Here is a 26142-nt window from a genome sequence, read left to right as displayed (position 1 = left end):
ACAGCTAGTAATGAAGTCATAATGCACTTTCTGAGCCTGAAAAACACTTTGTCCTATCTTCTTCTTTTCCTCCTCCTCTTCTTCCTTCTCCTTCTTTTCCTCTTCTTCCTCTTCCTCCTCCTCCTCCCCACTTCCTCCTCACCATGTAGCCCTGGCAGTCCTGGAACTCACTATATAGACCAGGTTGGCCTTGAACTCACAGACATCTACCTACCTCTTGCCTCCAAAGTACTGAGATTAGAGGTTTGTACAAAGTCCAGCCAACACTTGCTTTTGTCACTTGTTTTTGTTTCATTATTGGGCTCTATTCACACAGACCAACCACAGATTAGTATATTTCCCCTTAACTTTCACTCCGTTCTTACCATTGTTCCTGTAGAAGAGGCTTGACGTGGACAGAGTAGGCTAACAGAGACCCAGGAGAAGATGTAATTCTGACTTTTATTAGCTATGTGACTGTTTAGACCAAGAACTTCCTGACACTCCTTATCACTGTCATAAGTAGATGACATTTCCTAACCTGGTTGTCAAAGCAAACATTACAGGTAGTAGAGTGTAGAAAGTGTATTATTTAGGATTCTTATAAAACCTCTCCTCACAGCAACTCAAAGAATTAGTGAATATTTGTTTACCAAACTGAAAGACTAACAAGTCAAGGATAACGTTGGATCTTCACACTAATAACACCAGGGTAAAAACATCAACAATTACTGTAAAACAGGAGGAGCTACTCCAGAGATAAGACAGTGCTTTGGCCCCACAGAAGCAAGATGCTCACCTTAGAAGTGACCACTTCATGAGCTAGGTGTTATCAGACCCTCCAAGTCATAAAGTGGGACATGCACAGCAACAGTCTGTTATCTAATGGAAGTGGTATATATTCGAGCAGGTCCTGAAGGCACAAGCAAGTTACATAAAGAAGTTGCTCAAATACCTATGGCTTCTACTCTCGTTACAATGCCATCTGCTGCCAAGCATGTGCCTATAGTCTCATGGCTGTTCCCTATCATCGACTGACTGAAGAAGAGAAGATTAGGACCTGGCTTACAGATGGTTCTGCATGTTATGCAGGCACCACTCAGAAATGGACAGCTGCAGCATTATAACCCTTTCTGGGACAACCCTGAAAGATACAGGTGAAGGAAAATCTTCACAGTGGACAGAACTTCAGGCAGTACACATGGTGTTACAGTTTGTTTGGAAGAAGAAATGGCCAGATGTGCGATTGTTCACTGACTCATGGGCTGTAGCCAATGGGTTGGCTGGATGGTCAGGGACTTGGAAAGATCACGATTGGAAAATTGGTGAGAAAGACATCTGGAAAGAAGTGTGTGGATAGATCTCTTCAAATGGGCAAAGGATGTGAAGATATTTGTGTCCCGTGTAAATGCTCATCAACAGGTGACTTCAGCTGAGGAGGAGTTCAATGATCAAGTGGATAAGGCGATCCGTTCTGTGGACAGTCCGACTCTTGCCCCAGCTATCCCTGTCATTGTTCAATGGGCACATGAACAAAGTGGACATGATAGCAGAGATGGAGGTTATGCTTGGGCTCAACAACATGAACTTCCACTCACCAAGGCTGACCTGGCTACAGCTGCTGCTGAATGCCAGGTCTGCCAACAGCAGAGACCAACACTGAGCCCCAGATATTGCACCATTCCTCGAGGTGACCAGCCAGCAACCTGGTAGTAGGTTGACTACACTGGACCACTTCCTCCGTGGAAAGGACGTTTTGTTCTTACTGGAGTACTTATTCTAGTTATGGATTTGCCTTTCCTCCACATAATGCTTCTGCTAAAACCACCATACACAGACAGAATGCCTTATCGACCGTCATGGTATTCTGCACAGTATTGCTTCTGACCAAGGAACTCATTTCACAGCCAGAGAAGTGTGACATTAGGCCTATGATCATGGAATCCACTGGTCTTACCATGTTCCATACCTTCCTGAAGCAGCTGATGTGATAGAAAGATGGAATGGCCTTTTGAAGTGTCAATTAGGTGGCAGCAGGATGGAGGGCTGGGGCAGAGTTCTTCAGAAGGCAGTAAATGCTTTGAATCAGCATCCAATATATGGTATAGTTTCTCCCATAGCCAAGATCCATGGGTCCAGGAATCAAAGGTGGAAAAGGGAATAGTTCCACTATCACACCTAGTGACACTCTAGGAAAATTTTTGCTTCTTGTCCCCACAACTTTAGGTTCTGCTGACCTAGACGTTTTTGGTTCTAAGTGTATGTGTGTGTTGGGGTTGGGGGTGCGCTCCTACAGGAGCCACAACAAACATTCCATTGAACTGGAAGCTCAGATTTCCCCCTGGTCATTTTGGGCTTCAAATGCCCTTGAACCAACAGGCTAAGAACGGAATAACAGTGTTAGGAGGGATGATAGATCCAGATTACCATGGGGAAACTGGATTGCCTCTCTACAATGGAGGTAAGAAGGATTATGTCTGGAGTGCAGGAGATCCCTTAGGGCATCTCTTAGTACTACCATGTCCTGTGATTAAAGTCAATGGGAAACTACAACAGCCTAATCCAAGCAGGATGACAAAGGATGCAGACCCCTCAGGAATGAAGGCATGGGTCACTCCTCCAGGAAAAGAGGCTGGACCTGCTGAGGTGCTTGCCGAGGGTGGAGGAAATCAGAATGGGTGGCAGAGGAAGGTAGTTATAAATACCAGCTAATGCCACGTAAACAGTTGCAGAAACAAGGATTATAAAGTAGTATGAATGTTTCTATTCTATTTTGTTAAGAACACGTTTGTCTTTCTTCCATTTGCTTTAACATTAATTGGCATTTAAATTGAGCTACTAAAAGGGACACTGCCCCATTGTAAATTTACAAATGTGCTTGTGTCTGTATGAGGAACAGTTATATCATGTTAGGCATACTCATGACCTTGGTATTGTTTCATGTGGACAAATTATTTGTGTCAAGTTGACAAGGGGTAGATTGTAGTGGCTATTCCTGGTTGTCAACTTAACTATAGCTGGAGTGAACTACAATCCTGAACTGGAAGGCTCACCTGTGATCCTGATCTTGAGGCTGGGAGACACAAGTTTTTGACCTGGATCTTGGCATGGAAACCTTGAGGCATAGTGGCTATGAATCCCAGGAGACTACCGAAAGCAGATCTCTTGAGTTCAAGGTCATCTGGGACAAAACAAGTCCTAGATCCAGGCGTGGTGGTACACATCTTTAATCTGGGCCATGCCTTCTGCTGGAGATCTACATAAGGACACTGGAAAAAGGAAGACTCTTCTTCGCCTGCTTGCCTTGTGGGACTGAGCAACTGCTAGGGCCTTGGACTTACATTCACGGCTACTGCTGACCATTGATGGGGAGTTGGACTACAGACTGTAAGTCATCAACACATTCCCTTACTACGTAGAGACTACCCATAAGTTCTGTGATTCTAGAGAACCCTGACTAATACAGGAGCATTGGGAGTGTATCTCTCGAGTAACTGAGTTTCATGGGTGGAGAAGAATCATACCTGTGCTAAAGTAACTTGAGAGGCATGTGTGGCTTCAAAAGAAGTTGAAACTTACTGAATGAAAAACTAAAAAACATATAAAAATAAATTATTTTTTACTTTCAAATATAAACCTCAAATTGGACCACTAATCCAATTCCTGTTAAGTCAGCCCCCCACCACAGTGAACAAACACCACAGACCACTACCCTAATGGAAGGTAAGTCCACTCTTCCAGCCAGAAACTATCAGGTGCCCACTGAGAAAGAGGCAGGCAATCAGAAATCAAACAAAATGCAAAAGGCACCTACAGTGGTCTTTATCCTGGATAGGACGAGTAAGGTTCTCAGTCTGGCACTTACAGGATTTGGTCAAAGTAGGTAAAAGACACCAACAAAAAAGGCCTTTTACCAGACTCTTGGTTTGTGGAATAGAGAAAACATCTGCCTAGATGGTTACACTGTGCAGGAGACAGATCAGAAGGGGGCAGAACTGGTTTCTTCTTCCATCAGAAGTCCCTTACTGGCTATGGTTCTTCCTTGCTCTCTGCAGGTAGAGGGGCTCCAAAGATCCTGGCAAGGAGCCCTCGGTTGGATCGGGCCTGGTCCTGGATGGTAGCCAGCTGAGCTCGTTCCCGCCCTCCTGGCCGTGCTGCTTTCCGGTCCCTCAGCTCCTGCTCAGTAGGACGCTGAGTAAATGTCCAGGAGCTATTTGGTCGAGTAGCATCCCCATCAGCTGCAAGGAAGCGTTGTCCCTGTTCTACATTTCGAAGATAGAAGTCAGTCTCTCGCTTTGCTTGGGCGACTTCTGCTCTCAGGCGTTGCCTTCGTACCTGGCGCTCAAAAGCAAGGTGTTCACTGAGGTGGGACCAAGTAAAACGATGCAAATACTGTGTGTGGGCAGGAAAACAAGAAAAGGTCAAGATAGGGAAGACCAGAACAGAAGAAACTGGGAGCTGCTTAGATCTAGCAAGAAGGATGGGGTGCCCTGGGCTAGAGCTAGAAGGAAGAATGAAAGAATGGCAGAGAAACTTAGAATCTCACCTTGAGGTTCCACAGGTCATAACGGAAGGGACTGAGCTTTCGGGCGCCCATGGGCGTATTATGTAGACTGGCTGCCACTCGCTTGGCTATGCGCTTGTCTCGGAACTCCACCCAGCCTTCCGTATAGTCCTTGCTATATTTAGCTCCCTTCTTTCCTCCTGCGGCCGCGGCTGCCTTCTTTTTGCGTTTCACAAAGCGGTCTGTGGGCCAAACACAACGCACACCCTGGTCAAGCACCCACTGAGACACACCTCAGTTTGGCCAGAAGTCCAAATCTGCTTGTTTAGGTGCTGCTTTACAGTTGTTGATGGATTAGGGCTGTCTGTAAGGTGCAGCTTCTCTTTTAACTCATTCTTCTCGTTAAATAACAACTTTCTCAACGTAATAATGGCACCAGTCCCCACCTCCAATTCCAAATTGTGTGTGTCAAGAGGTGGAAGAGGCTGAAGGAGGCTAATCAAACAGTTTCAGGGACTATTTGAAAATCGAGGGGGCTGGAGAGATGGCTCAGTGGTTAAGAGCACTGACTGCTCTTTCAGAGGTCCTGCGTTCAATTCCCAGCAACCACATGGTGGCTCACAACCATCTGTAATGGGATCTGATAACCTCTTCTGGTGTCTGAAGACAGCTACAGTGTACACATATAAAAAATAAGTAAGTAAATAAATAAATTTTTAAAAAAAATCGAGGGTATCTTTCAGGCCTTTTTAGAGCACTATCTGTATCCACTCACCCTTTCCATTTTCCTTCCCCGCCCCTGGCACCTAAGGGACATGAGTGCTGCATACTTACAGCTAGTAGGGAGCCACAGCCTTCCAAGAGCCAGCACCCCAAGCCCCATACATGTACTGCCAAGAAAATAGGTCGTGCCCGCCTGCCGGCATCGCCACCCTCTCCTTTTGACGCAGGACTTACCCTCGGCCTGGAAGAAAACGCGTCCCACCTCGCCGTAGGCGCTGAGCAGGTTGCGTACGTGCAGGGGCCGGAATCGCGGCGGGACGTGGCCCAAGTACACAATACCCGGAACTATCTTTTTCTTTTTGCTGCTGCTGCTGCTGCTGTTAGCCGCTTCCTCGGGCCCCTCCTGCTCCTCCACCACCTCTGCATTCAGCACTTCCTCTTCCTCCATCGCCGCCTTTTGCTCCTCCACCAACTCTCTTGCCTTCACCATGGGAGCTATGCGGAGCGCGACAGCCGTAGATCTGTCGCTATCTGATGACGCACATCCTGAGAGCCAATCTGAAGGTCGGGCCAAGAAGTGACGTAAATCCTGGGTGCCGTTCTACGGCGGGGCGGGGCTGACAGGCTGATGGGGCGGGACGAGGCTGACGGGCCGGGGCGGGGCAAGCCCCTCAGACTGAGAGCCGCAAGTCCTGGTAGAACCTCTGTCGTGTGTGTAACCCTGATCTGAGGCAAGCTCTCACGGAATATTTTTTAATTTTTTAAAAAACTGCGTATGAATGATTTTTGCCTCCAGGCACCAAGAGCGTGCCTTAGTGCCTCTCGCGGGATTTTTTCAGAACAGTGTTGAGAGAGTGTGTTGTAGAGACCAAAACAGCATTTTCTTCCAGGACGGTGGTGCGAATGTGGTTGAAGGGATAACTCACACGTTAAAAAATATTTTATGAAGTGCAACTTGTAAACTTTAGTCTGACCTTTGAAGTTTTAATTATTTGAAGTTTCAACTGAGTTTTAAACATTTAAAAAAGTTTTTGAAGCAGCTTATAAATTTGCACATATACTTTTGGAATTTTAATTGGATTTGCGGTTTTAAAAATTTAAACGCGCCTTTAGTAATTCTACACTTTACCTTGTGAATATTTAAATCTGTAAACGTATGAGTAAAAAGCTTGTTTGACTGTTGTGTTCGAATCTTTTGCAAGTTGATGGATGAGTAGCAGTTCTCAGTTCAGCTCACTGCCCCGTGCAGCCTCGGAACAGCCGCCAGGGGGCGCGGTCCGTACACCAGCTGGCCGCCTGCGTCGCTAAGAGGTAAGGTCTCGCTGTTGGGACCAGCGCAGTGGCCACAGCTATGCTTCAGGCTCCTAAAAGCTGCTGCTGACTCTCGAGCGATGCTGCCAGAAATGATGTACTAGCTTTCCCTCCTGCTTTACTGACAGAGCCTAAGATGACCCTGGGGACTTAACTTTTCCCTTACCAAGGCCCTACATAAATTTTTTCATCCTTTATCGTCACGAAAATTATAGAAGACAGAAGCCAGAGCAACCGTGTCCGCAGACTCTGGGTGTTACCCAATTTGTAAAGCTCAAGTGCGTCTGAGGACCTAATAACTAAACCTGACTTTGGGAACTTTCATTGAAGAGAACTTGCTGTTGGTTACCTCTGCTCCTTTTATTAAAAGTGAGTGTGGCGAGAAAAGACCCCTACTTTTCATTTTTAAAAATGGTGACATTTGAGAGCGTCTTATAAAGTTACTTCAAAACATTGAGAGCTGGGGGAGGGGCACATGTAGAGAAGATACAAGAGTGTGACGGCTAAGTGGCAACACCTGATGCTTTCTCTACTTTGTGCTTGAAATTGTTGTTAATGAAATATTTATACACATTAAATGTCAAGTAAACTGGAAGTAGTGGCAACTCTGTAATCCTCAGGTCTTGGGAGATGGGAAAGAAAGGAAGTTCCAGACCAACCTGGGTTACAAGAGAGACCCTTTGAAATGTTTGTAGGTAAGCATAGAGAGGATCGTGAAGAATCATTGAGTCGTCAGTGAATGAACTTGAGAAATAGTCGTGCAAGGAATCTTCTCTCCGTTAACCCTTATACTGACTCAGTCTGAATTTCGTGGAAAATAACTGCTTCTGGCAATTCAAGGGATACTTTAATCATTTTACTTCTTTGTACTGTACGGCATCTAAGGTTTGTTTATCTTACCTCAAATCCTACAATTGAGTATTTTAAGTGACTTAAGTTCACTACATTCTCCAAATTTCCTTAAAAATTCTAGGATTCCTACCACCAAAAAGTCACTCCTTCGAGCCGGATTCGAACCAGCGACCTAAGGATCACTCCATTAGCACTCTACAGTCCTCCGCTCTACCAACTGAGCTATCGAAGGGAGATATTTAGCCTTTCTTTAACATTTGTAAAATAGTTGGTGGATTTGTTCTGATTTGTATTGAAATACGAGAAAATGTTTTTTGGGACACCAGGATATTCTAAAACTAATTTTAGCTAGTGATCCCATAACAGGTGTTTAAGAACACGTTTGAGTTTAATGCTTTTAATGTATAAGTGTTTTACATTTCCAACAACTGCTCCTAAGAATGTTCACTAGCCCTTCCAGACAGGACCGTCCACTACCTTTGTTACCCTTTCCCTGCTGTGCTGTCCAGTCTCAGCACCTCCTTTATTAAAAATGAGTGAAAATGGTAACATAGACAAACAATACCATCCTGAAGCAGAGCTATTGCCTACTTCAAGGAAACTCGTGATTCTCCTTTCTGAACAAGGGAAACCAGGGGTAGACACAAATGCATGACACAGAAAACTTGAGAGGCCTTTGACAAGTAGGAAAGGAGTGGTACATATTATTTTCCACAATTGTAGTGGGGCAAATAAATGAAACCTCTCTCTCTCTCTCTCTCTCTCTCTCTCTCTCTCTCTCTCTCTCTCTCTCTCTCTCCCTCTCTCTCTCTCTCTCTCTCTCTCTCTCGCAAAAAGTTTAACTATCTCATTTTTAAGTGTGCTGTCATGCTCTGCTAGCAAATACCTACAGTGCCATTCAGTTTCCTGATCCTAAGAGAGAAAATGAATCTGTTAGGAAAAACAAAGAGCCATCCGGGGATATTTTTATGGAATATATGAAAGGTTTGGATATTATAAATTATGTCACGTATAAAAATGTTTCTAGCGTGTTTATATATTTTTTACAAATGTTAAAGAGATCTATAACAACTTCCTTCGATAGCTCAGTTGGTAGAGCGGAGGACTGTAGAGTACTGATATAGTGATCCTTAGGTCGCTGGTTCGAATCCGGCTCGAAGGAATAGTCTTTTGAAAAAGTCTCACCATGGTGACAATCCTAGGATTTTCAAGAAAATTTGGAGAATGCAGTGAACCTACCTCACTTCAGTGAACCTATGTCACTTGAAATACTTAAATTGTAGAATTTAGGGTAAAATAAACAAACCGCACGTGCTGTGCTGTACAATACAAAAAATAAAGCGATTAAGGTATCCCTTGAACTGCCAGACGCAGTTACTTTTCACGAAATCCAGACTGGATCATGAGAAGGGGTAACGATGAGAAGATGCCTGTACATATAAACAGCTCCATAAAAGATCGTTTCACTAAAATGAAAGCTCTAAGCTAAATGTACTTCAGAGGCATAAACTTGACTCTCTTCCAAATATGAACTTGTAAAGACTGTTTAATTAGTACTGAAGTTCTTGTTGTATTTTATACTATCTTTTGATGGTATAAATAGCATTAAAAGACACCTCCTTCGAGCCGGATTCGAACCAGCGACCTAAGGATACCAACAACTATTCTACAGTCCTCCGCTCTACCAACTGAGCTATCGAAGGGAGGTATAAAGTTTGCTTGACTTATCAAATAGCTGATTATTTTGTTCTATTTTCTGATTTACTTGAAATGCAGGTAACCATCAGGAAAGTCTTTTAAGGTCTTCACGGCCTTTGTCCTACCGTGTTACCCTCTCTCTTTAGGGGCTCCTCTCTCTATTAAAATGGAAATGGCAGCGATACCATAGACGGACAGTACCATCCTGAAGCAGAGCTGTTGCCCAGTTTACCTTAGAAACGTGGAAAATCAAGAGTGAATGCAAAAGCATGAGACACGAAACTTAAGAAGCTTTTGATATGTGTTTTAGATTGGTTTCTATTACTGTGTTAAAATACTATGACCAAAAGCAACTTGGGGAGGAAAGAGTTTATTTAACTTAAATGTCTTGATCACACAGTTCATCATAAGGGGAGCCTGGGCAGAAACTAAAGCAAGGAGGCAGCCACTTGAAGGCAGAAAACGAAATCGATAACATGGAGGGGTGCTGCTTACTGGCTTGCTCACCGTAGTTTGGTCACCCTGCTTCTTATATAACTCAGAACCACTTGCCTAAGGGTGGCATTACCCACAGTGGGCTGAGCCATTCCAACCAATCGTTAATTATGTAAAAGCTCCCACAGACTTGCCTACAAGTATTTTCACAACAGAGGTCCCCTCTTCCAGACGATTAGCTTATGTCAAGCTGAGAAAAACTAATCACAGCATGCATTTAGTAACGCCCTGGCCCATGTTATGTTGCACAATTACACTGGAGCAAATAAATATAACATAACAACATATGCTTCAAACTTAATACATTTAATCACTCCATTTTTATGCTGCTATGCTTGGTTGGAAACACCTATGGTGCTACTCAGCTTCCTGGTGCCTGAAACAGAAAAATGAGCACCATGGGGAATGCATAGGAAGCCATCCAGGGAGACTTTTATTTGTTGGAGTTTATAACTTTTAAAGTCTATTAATTATGAAAGGCTAGGAGCAGAGACTGCATAGGAGAGAAGCTGGAAAGCTGAAGGAAGGCTGTAAGGAGCTGGAACAGTCTAGGTGCACCAGAAAGTCTCTGAGAAAGAAAAACCAAAACACACACGCCGACAACAAAATCAGACGCTGGAGATGTTTACAAGCTCTGCCTGGATTCTTCTGCTTCAATCACTTCAGTTGCTGGAATTCCAGGCGTGGGTCTCTACATCCATCATCTCTCATTTTCAGAGACTCCTCTTCAATAGACTCCGCTCGTAGTGGAGAGGAAAAGAGGGAAACAGGGACCGGGTTCCTCTTTTATAACCTTACATCGACCTTTCCTCAATACTACCGTCTCAGATGAAACGACCACACATTTTAGGTATGTGTAGAACCGTCACAGGTGGGGCAGAGTGTGGTTGGGGACACACTATGTAAAGGGATTGAACTGATAATGGCTTTATCTGGGAAACGGTACGTTACATTTTGCTTTGCGTTAAGCTTGGTCTGGCCTCATAAAAGTTTTTATTAAATGTCAAGACCACAGGGGACCCCACTGGCTGTCGCATATATCAAATTCCTGGTTAAAAAAAAGAGAGAGAGAGAAAAGAAAAAGCCAAGTGTTATGAACAGAGGACACATTCTACACGGCGGAGAGCAGGTGGGAGGAGGTATCCTAGATAGGTCTAAACGACCAAGTACCCATCAAAACACTCCTCCTTCGAGCCGGACTCGAACCAGCGACCTAAGGATACCTCATAGGTAAACCCCACTACAGTCCTCCGCTCTACCAACTGAGCTATCGAAGGATATAAACAGGGTCTACTTAGTAATATTATCCGGTCTCGATTTTGCTTCATTAACGCCATAACTATTTCTTTAGGTGTTCTCAAACATTGGACATACTCTGTATAGTGATGCGCATAGTTTCAAGAAAAACAAAACAAAATAACTTGTAAGATTCCCTGTCCTTGATCCTCTCCTAGATGTTCTGTGGCCGGCCTGTCCTTTCTTGATTACATCTTTTTTCTTAAATTTATCTAGGTTTGCTAGATTAATAATATTGCATCAAGTATGAAACAATTGGAGAAGCCAGTTGTGGGTTGTAGACAACCATGGCCAGTTTATTTTGGTGCTTGGGTATTTCTTCCTGAAAGCCTGGAGGTGGCACCCTTTAGCAACTGCCAAAACTTCAGTATGAATTTTCAGACATTCCTCATCTTCGACCACAACTGAGCGTTTGGGAAGTTAACAACCAATCCAGTGTTACTTGAACCCCAAAATTTGTTCCTGCTGAAAACCTCATAGTGGGAGTGTAACCATGCAGCAGATGGATTTATGCCTTCGGAATGGGCTAGCCTTTCCATCCTCTTCCACGCCCACACTTCTCATAGTCATTTCAAAGATAAATCGAGGCCAGATTGGGCAGATTGTGTCCAGTAAGAAGGAAGACTGTAGACAGTGGTGAGTGTCAGGCCAAGTCTAACTCTGAGAGGAGTAACAGTGGGTTTCTATACAAAATTTCAGCATCTGAGATTTAAAATATCTTATGCGGAGGGAGCTTCTTCGCACAGAAAGCCATTCTCTTGTCAATCCTGACTGTAATGAATAAGCAAAAGAGAAAAGAAAGTGTTGAGGGTGGTCTAAAGACGCTGGAAAGGCCTCCTTGCACAGCTCAGAAATAGAGGGTCAGGTTTGGGGATGTGTGTTTCTTTTTCTTTTCTTTCCTTTTCTTATTTGTTTATTCATTGATTCCTTCATACTTACAGGACCTTGTTTTCTAGCTCTGACTAGCTGGTATTCATGTAGCAATCCAGGTAGGCCTCCAACTCAGCCCCCCAGCTGCTGAGACACACCACCCCAAAACTGGCTCTAGAATCACTGACTTAAATGTTTCACTTTCTTTCTTCTAGTTATTATCTTGCTCCGATTTTATTGAGTTTTTAAAAATAAACATTAAGCACACAAGCGGAAGTCTCTTTTATAAGCTTTCAGAAGAACAGGCAATTGGACTTGTGCTTGTTGACTAGGGACCTCACTCACTACGGTCCTATCTAAAACCTGGAACATCATGACTTCGGGGTCCTTTTCGACTATACAATGAATTTCAGGCTGTCGAGGGCTAGCTACATGGCTCTACCTCAAAATTACGAGCGTCTCGATATTTACTTTGAAAAATTAATTTTGAAACTCTTCGAAATAGTGCCTGTAGAATCCAAAGGAAAGCGAAATTAACCAGGACAGACGCCATCAGTCTTGGCCATGTGGCCTCCGGCATTAATTTAAAGAAGAGGTGGGGGGAAGGAGGAGGAGGAGGAGGAGGAGGAGGAGGAGGAGGAGGAAAAGAAAAAAGAAAAGAAAAAGAGCCAGACAAAGGACTGACCTTGAAGAGCGAGACTACTTGAGCTGTAGAGATCAAAGAGTCGATTTCTGGACCCAGTTGCGTCAGTCGTGGAAGTTAGTAGACGTGAAGGATTGTGAAGATTGGTTGCGGACCAAAAAGTGAGCTAAAGTCTAGCCTAGGAAACTAGATTATTTTTCTCGGCCGAATGTTTAATTCCCATCTGGCATCTGGTTTCTATGCACAGGGTCCCAGCATTAAGTTCTTGCCAATTCCAGCACCGTTGTTTCAGTGATCTCTGCGTCCTGGCCCATTTGTACGCACCCTTGTGCGGTCCTCGGAACGGTACTGTCTGTCGTCTATAGGGCGCAAGTAACTCCAGGACTCTTCCGTGACCACCAAGCCACGATCTTACACTTTTAGCTTCGTTTTGCTTTGTAAAACAAGATGGCCTCAAAGAAAGGGCAATTCTCCTGCCTTGGGCCTCCTTTCTTCCCCTCCCCTACAGTTCTGGAATTATAAAACATTACACCTAATCCAGGAAAATCTTTCTTAAATATTCTGTTTTACCTTCTACATTTCCGTTTCTATCATCTTGTCCGGATTTCATTGGACTTAAAAACAATCGAATCAACAAACCCACTAACACCTCCTCCATCCCTCCCCACCCCCAGAATCTCTATTTGGTGGATTGAAAACACTAGCTAGCATTGAATTACATCTAGATATCAAAAAGGAGCAAGGTAGCAGCCAACTCCTATCAGAAGGGGAATTAGCTCAAATGGTAGAGCGCTCGCTTAGCATGCGAGAGGTAGCGGGATCGATGCCCGCATTCTCCAGTTTTGCATCTGCCCGTTTCTTTTCCCATCATACCTTGCTAGAGTAAGAACAGCCAACTCCGTCACTCTCAACCTCCAGTTACATTTCTCAGCAACCCGGAAAAGCCTAGTTCTTACCACACACTGTTCTCCAGGAAATGGCCGAGTTCTTTGAGATTTCCCTCTCGGCTTCAGAGCTCTGGAGTTTTGTTACTGTCGAGAGAATTTTCAAACCTACACTTCCAGTAGTTATATTTTAATAAACTCTTTCATTTCACGTGTTTCCTGTTTTCCTATCACATTCTCAACAGCTGTAAGCAAACGCATTACCTTTGTTAATGAGACAGTGAAACGTATATAGGTCGTTTGCATCTAGGTCGTTTGGTTTTTTTTTGTTTCAGTTCAATTACCGGTACTGGAATATCCCGAAATATACTCCAAGATATGGAAAGAAATGTAGGACTCTATGTAGGTTGGAACTTATTGCACCTTGCAGAAACACCTAGTTCAGGAGTATCTAATTCTATCCGAGGCCCAAACGTTATATATATATATATATATATATATATATATATATATAATTTTACTTTTGCGCACAGCTCACTTTCAAAACACGAGATCATCCGGAGTTGCCAGCTCAGATCGGTCTGCAACCAAAAACCTCGTGGTTTTTCATGCTTCTAATTAAAGAGCGTTATGATTTACTCCAAAACTTGAAAATAATTTGTTAAGAGAATAAAAGTTCTGACACATGAGATGGAAGGTAAGAAATTGCAAAGCACAAAGCCCTTGTAAAACTTTGATGTCTTGAACTGAAATCTTTGTCAATTATTTTGTCTTATTTGATATTAACCTCTTCTCGTTGACACTCTTCCACAGGAGAGCAGGAGTAACATAGTTTAAAGGAATTAGCACAAAATTAGCAAATACGTTCTACTGATATGTGAGATTTCCTTTGAACTAATCTCCTCTTGCATTTCTCCCCTAAAAACTGCCATTTCGTTTCCAGCAATGCTATTTGTTTCATTTGGTTTGGTTTGGTTTGGTTTGGTTTGGTTTGGTTTGGTTTGGTTTGTCTTTTTTTTTTTTTTTTTTTTTGAGAGAAACGCTCTAGCAGCGTTTTATAGCCCTTGCAGCCCATTAAAGTCGCCTGTATAGCTTTTGAAATTAGCGTCGCCTAGGTTGTAAAATGTCTCCAGGTCATTCTGATATACACCAATTTCCCCCCAGCCTCTTGAAACAAACAAACGAAACCATCGTAACATAATTAAATCAAGAAGCTTAAATGAACAACATTTCCCTCCTGTCTAGAAGTGAAAGGAAGCTGCAGGCTGAGAAACTTGCGGCTGAGGTCCAGCTGCTGAGAACTGTCTGACCACTGGAGGGCGCGCGTGCCCCAACGATTACCCACAGGCCTTGGATTCACTTTCGGCCACGAGGTGGGTTGAGCGCGCACACGCGGCCCCAAACCTCGTGCCTACAGGGTGTCCCCGGTCCCTTTATTCAAGGGCACAAGGATCTCCAGGGGTTACGTGTACTATGACGTCAAAGCCTTACAGAGAACAATTTTTAAAACTTACATTTTACATCGAGAATACTGTTGGGCTCTTTCAGATATGGAAAATGACGCTCAGTTCTCACGGAAATGCCCCGCCAAATCCAAAAAGTAGAGGTTCCTTCGAGCCGGATTCGAACCAGCGACCTAAGGATATCCAGGAGATACACCTACAGTCCTCCGCTCTACCAACTGAGCTATCGAAGGACCCACGTGTACTCACTTCCTTACTTGGGATGCCATCTCTGCGTGAGGTTAGAGTCTCATAATCATTGTACAAGTAACAGCTGCTTCTTATTTTTTTAATTTGTATTCACTCATCCTCTTATTTTATTTCAGTACCTCTTCACAACCAAATTTCTGCGACTTTGCCCCTGAAGAAAATGGAAGTTTGAAAACCATTATTAAAAGCAAAATTATTAAGGACTTTGAGAGGACCATCTTTTACTGCGGTGAATTTAAACAGCTCATTTACCCCCGTTTATCAGCAAAATTTGAGACGTGTTAGTCTGTAGTTGCAGCAAAACTCTATGGTTGGTCCGATGTGGTTGAGTACATTTTTAATCCTAACACCAGGGAGTCGGGAGTAGTGAGATCTCAGTGAATTCCAACCCCTGGTCCACATAGTGAGTTCAGGACCAGCCAAAGTGAGAGCCTGTGTAAACAAACAAAAAAAAACAAACAAAAATAAGAAAAGATAAAGATGAATAAAAATAAGACAATGGGAGGAGAAGCATACTAAAATGTCCTTTAACTGACATTGGTCTCTGTCGATTAACAAGGAGACCGCATTAACTCTTAATTTAAAAATGACCATCAAGATGAAGTTAATATAGTTTTAAATTTTCAGTCTCCATGCTGGGTTAAAGTAGAATTCAGATGCAAATTAATTTGATAGTATTAGATTTCCTTCCAGCTTCCTTGAGATCATGGGGAGCTAGCTCCAAATGGCTTATTCTTCCTTATTCATGACAGACACATCTGACATCAGAAATCTGTCTTATTCTTCTCCAGATTCTATTAAAGATCATTGTGTGGTTATACGTTGGAGTCACACATATAAGCCAACAGTCCCCCACCCCAAACTAGACCACTAGTGGACTAGCAGTGTCCACTCCCCTGTGGTTGTCTGCTGTTGTTCAATGTTTTGTGGGATTTTGTTGTTTTGTTTGTTTGTTTCCCTGAACAAGAATAAAAAGCAGGCTATTAATTACTTAGCTGAGCACTAACCTCTTCAAGTCTTCAAGAAATATCGGAGTAAATTAAATATAACGTTCTATCTCTTTCCTAACTCCAGCTGATTGAATGGGTTGTCTTATTTTAGCTTATTACAGATGTATTTAATATTGTCTATTTTGTCTAAATACACTTTCACAGGCTCAATTCCATGATTATTGTTTAATCTAAAATGAGAACTTTCCAAAATAATAAATAAATTCTTGGAAGAATACAACTTCTTCCTCCTCTTCTCCCCTCCTCCCCTTCCTCTCCCCTTCCCCCTCCTCCCCCTCCCCCCCTCCTCCTCGGCTTCGCATTATTCACCAAAGCATAAATTCAAGAGTGATCTCACTGTCACCACTTGAAGAAGAAAGCAGGCCCTTGAGCAACACCCTGTCCTCCATGAGACACCTGTGTGGCGACTTGAGTGGAAATCCATCCCACGGAGCAGATAGTTTGTGTTTTGTGCACTTCAATCCAGAAGACTTTCCAAGAGGTAGCACCTAACTCAGTTACATCCCGCACGGAGGCTCTCTTGAACTGTGATCCGAGATGGCGGAGGACCTTTATTACATGCTGTTCCTTTCTGTGGTCCCCTCGACTGTCTGTTCAGGTAACCTTTGAGCAAAGGATTTCCTGTTTCCTTCATCTAAGGTCCAGTCTGTCTCACAAACTGCACTAAGTCCCTGCACCTCTGTATCCTTTTTGTGTTCTTAAATTGCCGAGGCTTTCTAAAGTATACACTTACCTGCAGAGATCAAATACTGTGCCTGAACAGGCTAAATTGATCATAGTGTCTCGACCTGTGCCCTTCACCGACAGCTTTGATAAATTCAGAAGTATTTCTATCCCTATATAATCCTGCAGGCAAACCCTCAGATGACTGTTTTCTTATTTTATTTATTTGTTATTTATTTATTTAGGCCATGCCAATCTCTCACCAAAACAGTGTGTAAGCTGCCTGCAGGTGATCTGTTACTAGAAAAACTCACATAAGATTTTTTAAAGTCCATTCAATAACATTTACTACGTAATGGTGTCCATGTTAAAAGGCTTAGTTAAAAGCCTTAGGTTAGGTTAAACTTAAAAGCCTTAAACTTAGTTTAAACCTCTGTTAATGTTTGGTCCCCAGTTTCAACATCACCAAATCTAGGGAGTCCATCCTGATATTTTACAATACATAATTTTATTTACCAGACTTGAGGAGCTAGCTGCCTTTTTTGAATAGGTAGCACATGAATTGTTTTGGATTAGCTCCAAATCTCAGTAGTGATATGCCACAACCAGACACATCCACATGATTTATTACTATTATTTCATCAATAATTACCTTATTTATTTTATTTCAATTAAGAATTTCTACACAAATCTCTCCAGCAGCCCCATCACCAAAAGTTCTAACAACATGAAGAGCAAAAAACCCTTGAGAATTAAAATGAATGAAAATCTATTTGCCTCTTTCATCACTCCAACAGTAAATAGGCCTACCTATTGTCGTAGCTATTATTATATTTCCATCAATTCTATTCCCATCATCAGAACGCCTAATTAACAACTGTCTCCATTAATTTCAACATTGACTGATTAAACTTATTAAACAAATAATGCTAATCCATACACCAAAAGGACAGACCTGAGCTTTAATAATTGTGTCCTTAATTATATTTATTGGGTCTACAAACTTACCAGGACTTCTCCCACACACATTCACCTCTACCACCCAACTATCTATAAACTTAAGCATAGCCATTCCATTATGAGCCGGAGCTGTGATTTTAGGATTTCGACATAAATTAAAAAACTCACTAGCCTGTTTCCTCCCACAAGGAACTCCTATTTCCCTAATCCCTATACGAATTATTATTGAAACAATCAGTCTATTTATTTAACCTATAGCACTGGCAGTCTGACTAACAGCTAATATCACTGCAGGCCATACTACTAATACACCTAATCGGAAGGGCTACCTTAGTATTAATAAATATTAGCCCACCAACCGCCACCATTACATGTATTATCTTACTTCTACTTACCATTCTAGAATTCGCCGTAGCTTTAATTCAAGCACACATATTTACTCTTTTAGTTAGCCTGTATCTACATGATAACACACAATGATCCACCAAACCCATGCATATCACATAGTAAACCCAGGCCCATGACCATTAACAGGGGCATTTTCAGCTCTTTTACTAACATCTGGCCTCGTAATATGATTTCACTATAACTCAACCACTCTTTTAGCTATAGGTCTACTAGCAAATATTTTAACAATATATCAATGATGACGAGACATCATTTGAGAAGGAACATAGCAAGGTCATCATACTCCTATCAGAATATGGAACGACATGACATATAAAATGGAGAGAAAGTAACATTCAGGTTCTTAGGTAAAGGAAAGAGGAAGTCGTGGATAGCAGAGGGCAGGGAGAATGACTACACTTGGGGAGGGAATTTTTTAATGTGATCTCCATTGGCTCCTGGCAGATAAATAATAAGGTGCTGAGAGATCGAAGGTTTTCAAAACGATGCAACTGTTACCAACTAATCCCTTTTGCTTTGATTTCATACTTTGGGTATGAATTTGGTCTACCCAATTTTGAAAACAATTGAAAAATGCAACTAGACCACGAATTTATGAACTCGACATTCTCATCTTAATGAGAATTAAAATCTACCAGGCAATCCTGAGGGACACGCCGATCAGAAGTGTTACCTCTACTCTGCCATGAATCACCACCTGCCAACAGAAGCCTCTTCGCAGAGCTTGTCTGCGTTATTGTCCCTGCAGGTCTGTTCTTAACACAAACAGCGAGAAAGCCGGGAGAGCTGACAGGTTATGGGAACAGCAGCAGAGAGCCTCAGTGGGTCATAGAAAGGGAGAAGATCCCTGGATGATTGATTAGTGGTGGCAACATCACTTGTCGGAAGCTCTGGAAAAGCCTAAGTGAACTAGAAAACATTTTGTGGTTTATCAAGAAGAGAGAGAGGAAGAGTAGAAAAGGAAAGAAGAAAAGGGGGGGCAAGAGAAGGGAGGACGAAGAAGAAAGAGAGCCGAAAACAGAAAGAGAAATGAAAAGAGAGAGAGAAAAAAAGAAATATAGACACTAGTGGATGAGAATAGGAAGAGCAGGAAAATGTAGAGCACAGGGTAATAATGTCCATCTAAACTTCTATTGTTAGAATTTCGTTTTTTCTCACTTAGAAAACTAATATGAACAACTAAGTAAAATCTAAAATCATGCCTTACGACGATCCTGGGCGGGGTTGCGAGGGGCGTGAAATACCTGTTCTCCTATGATAGTACACAGGACTTGTGCATGTGCCCGGCTAGCTCAGTCGGTAGAGCATGAGACTCTTAATCTCAGGGTCGTGGGTTCGAGCCCCACGTTGGGCGCAAGTAACTTTTTGGTGACAACTCTCAATCTTATATCATTACAACGTAATTCATCACTATCAAGCAAAAACTATTTAAGACCTCGTAACTTTTTAAAAACTAAATTCTAATTACGGCATTACAGCGAGCACCTATGTTGTATCATATACCTATATATCTTTTGCAGAGTTTAGTACCCTTTTGGCTCAGAGCTCTCTAGTCTAGAGAGACCAATGGGAAAAATGAAAGTCAAATCTGAAAACGACTGGTTTTAATTAAAAGAGAGTTCAAGTTACAAACCGAAACCAAGTGCATAGAAAGAACACTTGCAAAACAAACAAAACAAAACAAAACAAACAAAATCAATAAAACAAAACAAAAAGTTGTTCATCATTAATTAAGTTTGAATTTTTGAAAGTTCGGTGATGAGAAACATTAAAAGTTGGGCTCGTCCGGGATTTGAACCCGGGACCTCTCGCACCCTAAGCGAGAATCATACCCCTAGACCAACGAGCCAGATATAAAATTTATATCTTCGTTTTCTTAATCATTTAACAAACTCTTTTTGATAGCTATTTGGTAGATGTTTAGTAAATATAATTTATATTGTCTTTAATTTTGGATTTGTTTGGTCTTTCAGTCCTTTAAGCCAGATTACTTGACTCTTTCAAAGTTTCTTCCGTAAATCTCTAAGGACCATAAAAACACCTCTTGAACCCACCCTTGTAAGAGAAGCAACCATAGCGTTTATTAAAAATACAGAAAACAAATTTTTTTTTTCTCAGATTTACTTAGTGTCAGGAACCTCAACCCCAAAGGGCAAATTTCTGAGCAACTCCGAAACTGAGCCTCAGATACCATTGTGGGGGTTGAAGGAGAACCCTCCTCCGGCCCCAAACTCACTTGGACCTGAGGACTTGATCTGGAAATTTTCCCTCAGACGATAAAACGACAGGTGAAAAATGCACTCGCCTAGATATACAACCAGGAGTTCACGGATAAACAGAAAAAATCAGACGTCCGGGGAATGTAGAGGATAGTAAGATTGGGATCCTGACAGAAGACAAAAGAAAGATGGATCTGATTAACAGGAAAAACATCAGGAAAAGAAGCGAGCGGAGGGACGCCTGTCTTCACTGAACCTGAGCAACACTGACAGGCTAAAGCAAATTCTCTAAAAGGGCTTAGCCTTTTCTTACCTGAGAAACCAAAGGTAAAGGAAAGAAAAAAGAAAAGTTTCTCTAGAGGCGTGGAATTCCTGCCACGAACTCGCCCCAACAGAGACACTCTGGGTAGTGTTCGCTCATACTAACCTTGTATGACAGTAGTGGGATTCTCTGTTTACAGACCATTCCGAGGACAGGTTTTAGGCATTCAAAAAAACGATGAGATCTTATTTTTTTTTTCCTTCTAATGTATTCAGAATCAACTAACAAGCTATCTACTCTGTCCTGCCTGTCTTACATGAAGCTATTGAGCACTTTGCTTAGAGAAAATGAGTCTCTTACAATTTAGCGTAGAGAGACGTGCTAGTTGCAAAATACCGGACGGAAGTTTCAGAAGCTATCACCTATCTTGGACAATCTGAAATTTTAATTCAATTTTCACAAATTGGTGGGACGGGCCAGCAAAAGAACAGCTGGCCCGTACGGGGATCGAACCCGCGACCTTGGCGTTATTAGCACCACGCTCTAACCAACTGAGCTAACCGGCCAGACGTGAGACACAGCTCACAAAATAACTATAACAACGTTATTCATCATTCTTTTTCTGGTTCTCTTGGAAATTGGACTATGTATTGGATTATATATCCGAGCAGCTGAATCTGCCCTTAACGAACTAGATTGTTCCCCTTTTCTCAACAGTATACTGATTTTTTTTTTCTCTCTGACACACGGGATTAAAGACATTTTGTCAGTGTTTCTGCGTTTTCAAGACAATATTACTTCTGCTCTAAAAGGCCGGCGGTACATCACAAATAAGCATTCATTCTTGAAAATGAACCTTTTCCCAGAATGCTTCGATTGTCTCATCACGTATAGGGTGTGTTTTTCTACGCTTTGGGGTCAATTTATTTCAGACAAAGTGATATTAAAATATCTTAAACAAATCCTAGGCCCCTCCCTACTAATGTGTGGCTCTGTTAGTCGTAGTTAAAACAAAAATATTGTATAAGGCAGATGTAGCACATGACATAATACATAATGATTTGATATTTTAAAATGTAAAAATTAATTTTTCTAGAGCAAAAGGAAACTGGAGATGCCGGGGATCGAACCCGGGGCCTCATACATGCGAAGCATGCGCTCTACCACTGAGCTACATCCCCAGCTGGTATCGTACATGCTTTGAGACTCTTCCCAATTTTTGAAATCGCCTTTTCCTTCTAAAACTGGAAATTTCAGAATGTTTCGGTTCTGTTTTAGTTCTTTACAAAAAAAAAATCCTGAAATGGCAAGACAGACACACTAGTCACCGGCTTTTCAAATAGGAGAGACCTTTCTAGCCACTGGATAGTCACTTCACTACCTGTCCAAAAAAACATCCAACAAGGAAAAGAAGCAAGCCTTGGAACCCTTGTTTTAAGCTTTTTTTCTTTTGCATTTTTTTCAAAAGCCTGACAGTATTAAACAGTTGCTTCTGCCCCTTGTTTCACGTTCACATTTTGTAGCTGAAAGCAATTCAGTTGCTCCCTTACAAGGTCTGATAACAGATCCACTTACTTTTGAAAGTGGTTTTGCTTGGGCCCAAATGTGGAATATTGATACTGATTTGGGAAGCCTAGGAATAGACTTTGGGTGTTGCTAGAATACAATAAATGTATACATTACACTACACACACACACAAGAGATATATCTGTAGTAAAGCATAGTATTTATCATCCTCAACTCCCCAAGGCCCACAGTCTACCTACTAGTGGCAACGGATTAAACAAATAGACATATTACCAATTTTCAGTATTATCTTGACTTCTAAAACTTGTATGTTTATTAGCTTGGTTGTTTTCAAACACAGAAAACTCAACTACTGCAAACAATTCACTGTTGGGAGACAGTTCTCTGTGGGGTTCATGTCTTCATTTATGTTTTGCTACTGACAAATTGATTTACCTTTATTTCAGATTATTTTCAAGAATGGACAAAACAAACAGCCTTAGAAGATGGTGTCTCCAGAGCAGTGGGCCATCATTACTCTGTAAGAAATGGGATTCCAACTCTGTTGTTCCCTCCCCAAACTCATCTCACTGCATTGCCAGGTCTCAGAGCCCCGTTGGTGTTTTCTGTTTGATTGGAGCCGAGGAACCAAAGTACAATTGCTGACACTCTGGCTATCACTATTAACAAACTGTTTTTTGTTCTTTCCTTCTGCCATATTGGACCTGAGGGTGAAACTTAGGTCTCCAGTCTTGGCTGCTCATGTTTACCCACTGAGTCATCTCACTGGCCCTGAGCTGCATTCTTTGAAACAGGGTCCCATGTAACCGAGGTTGACCTCTAACTCACAATGTAATGGACACTGGTCTGGATCAGGATCTTGCTAAATTCCCGTCCTGAGTGCTGCTATTCCAGGCCTGTGGCTTCTATCCTAGGCCATCAGAAGAGGGCATGAATTCCCTAGCACTGGAGCTACAGACAGTTGTGAGCCCCATGTGGGTGCTGAGAAATGAATCCATACCCTCTGTAAGAGCAGCCAGTGCACTTCAACTGTATTTTATCATTTTGTCTTCGTCTAAAGTGGGCAGCTGTTCCATAGCATCCTACACAGTTCTGACTTGTTGCCAGACTAAAGGAATCTATTTTACTGTTAGGAAATCTCCACTCCTGATGCCTCTGAATTCAACCATTCAAGAACCAACACAAGGATTCTGTAAAATCCAAATATCATATTTCCTAAAAACCTTCAAAGCAAACTGGATAAGATCTGAAATTCCATGTGAGGGGAAAATTTTTTTTTTAGGTGGATCTGGTTTTGCCTAAGCTATGAGTTTCCCACAGACTTTTGCTTCTTTTAAAAAAAGGGGGGGGGGGACACGGAGCTCAGGAATGGAGTGACAAAAAAAAAATTAAAAACCTAGTTATTAATTTCCAGTTAGCAAAGGAATGGATTTGATCATTGTACCACTTGACCTCAAACTTGCTGTGGACGTGAGACCCTTCTGCTTTAGCTTGCCAGTCCTGGGATCACAGATGTGTCCCACCCTGTACATAGAAGACAAGCTCTTTCACAGAGCTACATCCCCAGGCCCACCACCCACGGATTCTTAGGTTTCTTCTAACTTCAGTTTAATTGTTGCAAAGGTAATATAAAAAAGAAGCCTGCAAGTTTCCTTCTGATATGGGGTTGTTCTAGAAACCACAGAGTACAATCATGGATGTTTTTCACTTTTGCTTGTGTAAAAGCCTCTTCTCAAATGAAATAGCTTCTCCCCTGCACTAGGAACCGAACTCTTGACTCCTGTCTCTGGTGAGGGAAGGGCCTTTGGGCCTGCTATATAGTTTTGGCATGAAATCAAAGCTCCCAGTGTTCCTCAAGAACTACTCTTGAAGAGAAGAACATGCCTTCCTTTGGAAAGCTTCCCCAAGCCTGTCTCTTCACAAGTTCCATTCTCACCTCCCTGATTTGAACTGAACTATGTACTCTATGCTATTTTAGGGGTGATGTCTAAGTGTCTACAGGAATGGGCTGAACTCTAGTTGACCTCTGTGTCCCCACGGACCAGCTCAGCACAGCTTCTTCTATCACCACTTGGTCGTCTTGACAACTGACTGAGCACACAGCATTACAGAGAGACTTGACTATTCTCTTACCATCTCTCCTGTACTTATAATTTCCCGAAGAAAGGCAGGGTGGCCTGAAGTGTACAAAGAAAGTTCCAAGTTGGATTTAATCATGTGATTAATTTTAGCATAGTCACCAGAACAGAGAGAGAGAGAGAATAAGAGAGAGAGAGAGAGAGAGAGAGAGAATACCTGAGTAGGTGGAAGAAAAGCAGTAATGACCCTCCTGAAAGAGCTTGACAGTTGATTACTGAGAGGAAGGAACATTGTCTTCAGTGGGATAAAGATGTCCGTTTTCCAAGAAGTAACTCTCATTCATGCTCAAACTGTAATCAACCCTGATAAAACCCTGAAACACACATACACATGTGAAACATGAAGATGGGGGACTAGCTAGCCTGAGAAAAAGGAATTATTGTGAGTGAGAGGGGCGAGAGGGTAAGAGAGAGATGTGACCTTCAACATGTACATGTTTAAAATGTCATGAAACATTGTAGTGCATAATTAATATAAGCTAATAAAACATTTTTACTATACATAAAGTTTTTATTGGCAATTTTGATTACAGAAAAATAAGAATGCATATTACATGACCTCTTGTGTGTAAGACAATAGACAGCTAACATGATTACCAGACACAATTTGGTTTTCCATGAGACAATCATGGAACACTTTTGTTCTGAGTCCTGCATTCAAAGGTATGTACTAACACAACTCCAGAAACCTCAGTTTTGCTGTCTCCGAATAAATTAAGAAACTTCTAAGATACCATTGTGAAACTATTAAATTTGAGTTACAGTATTCTGCAAATTCAACAATTGTAGTTTCCAGCATAAAACTGGAATGACTTTGATTCCAGGGGGTAATGATGAAGAGACAGGCAAGGCAGTCTTGAAAGTTAGGGTTTCCATACCAGCAGAAACGCTCAAGGATGGAGACATTAGACAGTATTGTTTGCCACAGTGTGTGACTCTATACACGCATGTATGAATATACAAAGACCATATTCCTGAAGTGGGGGTTGGGAGGAATGCCTTCAGTTCTACAGCACAGAAAACTATGGTTGGCAGTTAACCAAATATTTCAAAGAAGCTGGTAGAAAAGATTTCAAATGTTAACATAAATGACATCTGAAGTAATCAATACCAATCATATTACTAGGCATTGTATACATATATTAAAGTCTTACCTTGTACTGTACAAATATGTACAGTAATGTTTCAATTAAAAATAAAACTTTAAAAAAAGTAATATTCCCGAAGTAGGAATTTTAAATTAGTCTGTTCAGGATTTTGATTATCTCAGAAACTCATCCTGTCTGTAAATTCATAAATAACAGCCTGTTTTATTTCTAGTTTGAGTATTTGGGTGTCTGAGGGGAATCATGTTGAGTATCCAGTGCTGTTGCCTGACCCTGAGGTATTGGCCCTAGAGAAGGGGAAACATTTTATGTATTTGTCTTTGTGCTTGGCCGCCACACCTTTTCTTCTGCTGCCACAGTTATTGTGACCGAAGTAAGTTACATCTGTCCTTTCAGAACACCCTATCCTCCAAGGGCTTCCTCATTGGCTCTTAGTGACCTCCAAACACCCTTTCTGTTTCAAGACAGAAGTGACCAGCAGTCCCACCCACTAGGACACAGTAACTAGAAATATACTGAGTAGAACAACATTAAATAATAAAATGTCTCTGGAAATATTATTCACAGATATCCACAGAAAAAAATTATAAAATTTTATAGAAAGACATTCAAAATGTTTACACAAATAAAAAACTCATGTTCACCCCTGACTACCAAATCAAGTGTCCTTATGTACAAATAATGTAACTTCAAAAAGAAATAAAATTCTACAATTTAAGGAAAAAAGGATTTTAAAAAAATAAATCTGACTGATCTACCAAATGTCCTGAGTTCAATTTTCAGCAACAATAGTGGCTCACAACCACCTGTAATGGGACCCAATACCCTCTTCTACTTTGTCTAAAGACAGTGACAGTGGACTCACCTACATAAAATAAAAA

General features: G+C 41.8%; 1 protein-coding gene and 10 non-coding genes across 11 annotated transcripts; 3 read left to right on the top strand and 8 right to left on the bottom strand.

The window, feature by feature from the left end:
- Nucleotides 1-3190: 3190 nt before the first annotated feature.
- Abt1 (activator of basal transcription 1) lies at nucleotides 3191-5741 on the bottom strand. Its single transcript, XM_028776254.1, has 3 exons — nucleotides 5441-5741; nucleotides 4526-4725; nucleotides 3191-4371 (listed from the first exon to the last, which is right to left on the bottom strand). The coding sequence occupies exons 1-3, from the start codon at nucleotides 5694-5696 to the stop codon at nucleotides 4009-4011; spliced, it is 819 nt and encodes a 272-aa protein (XP_028632087.1). The 5' UTR covers nucleotides 5697-5741; the 3' UTR covers nucleotides 3191-4008.
- Nucleotides 5742-7513: 1772 nt separating this feature from the next.
- Nucleotides 7514-7601, bottom strand: Trnay-gua. Its single transcript is given in 2 exon segments — nucleotides 7514-7549; nucleotides 7565-7601. It is a non-coding gene; the product is annotated as a tRNA-Tyr (tRNA).
- Nucleotides 7602-8443: 842 nt separating this feature from the next.
- Nucleotides 8444-8531, top strand: Trnay-gua. Its single transcript is given in 2 exon segments — nucleotides 8444-8480; nucleotides 8496-8531. It is a non-coding gene; the product is annotated as a tRNA-Tyr (tRNA).
- A 455-nt stretch (nucleotides 8532-8986) lies between these two features.
- Nucleotides 8987-9072, bottom strand: Trnay-gua. Its single transcript is given in 2 exon segments — nucleotides 8987-9022; nucleotides 9036-9072. It is a non-coding gene; the product is annotated as a tRNA-Tyr (tRNA).
- A 1675-nt stretch (nucleotides 9073-10747) lies between these two features.
- Trnay-gua lies at nucleotides 10748-10839 on the bottom strand. Its single transcript is given in 2 exon segments — nucleotides 10748-10783; nucleotides 10803-10839. It is a non-coding gene; the product is annotated as a tRNA-Tyr (tRNA).
- A 2298-nt stretch (nucleotides 10840-13137) lies between these two features.
- Nucleotides 13138-13210, top strand: Trnaa-agc. Its single transcript has one exon. It is a non-coding gene; the product is annotated as a tRNA-Ala (tRNA).
- Nucleotides 13211-14863: 1653 nt separating this feature from the next.
- Trnay-gua lies at nucleotides 14864-14951 on the bottom strand. The gene is given in 2 exon segments: nucleotides 14864-14899; nucleotides 14915-14951. It is a non-coding gene; the product is annotated as a tRNA-Tyr (tRNA).
- A 4338-nt stretch (nucleotides 14952-19289) lies between these two features.
- Nucleotides 19290-19362, top strand: Trnak-cuu. Its single transcript has one exon. It is a non-coding gene; the product is annotated as a tRNA-Lys (tRNA).
- A 423-nt stretch (nucleotides 19363-19785) lies between these two features.
- On the bottom strand, nucleotides 19786-19857 carry Trnap-agg. Its single transcript has one exon. It is a non-coding gene; the product is annotated as a tRNA-Pro (tRNA).
- A 1124-nt stretch (nucleotides 19858-20981) lies between these two features.
- Nucleotides 20982-21055, bottom strand: Trnai-aau. Its single transcript has one exon. It is a non-coding gene; the product is annotated as a tRNA-Ile (tRNA).
- A 543-nt stretch (nucleotides 21056-21598) lies between these two features.
- On the bottom strand, nucleotides 21599-21670 carry Trnaa-cgc. The gene has a single exon. It is a non-coding gene; the product is annotated as a tRNA-Ala (tRNA).
- Nucleotides 21671-26142: the final 4472 nt, after the last annotated feature.

Source organism: Grammomys surdaster, unplaced genomic scaffold (genome assembly GCF_004785775.1).
Source record: "Grammomys surdaster isolate TR1022 unplaced genomic scaffold, NIH_TR_1.0 267, whole genome shotgun sequence".
NCBI classification, from domain to species: domain Eukaryota; kingdom Metazoa; phylum Chordata; class Mammalia; order Rodentia; family Muridae; genus Grammomys; species Grammomys surdaster.
This window is presented reverse-complemented; position numbering and strand designations above follow the sequence as displayed.

Excerpts from the sequence above, each read along its gene's own strand:
- Abt1 (XM_028776254.1), bottom strand. The coding sequence starts at position 5,696 with ATGGTGAAGGCAAGAGAGTTGGTGGAGGAGCAAAAGGCGGCGATGGAG. Across the intron at positions 4,726-5,440 it reads CGTTTTCTTCCAGGCCGAGG|ACCGCTTTGTGAAACGCAAA; the intron begins GTAAGTCCTGCG and ends TTTGGCCCACAG. Across the intron at positions 4,372-4,525 it reads ATGACCTGTGGAACCTCAAG|TATTTGCATCGTTTTACTTG; the intron begins GTGAGATTCTAA and ends GCCCACACACAG.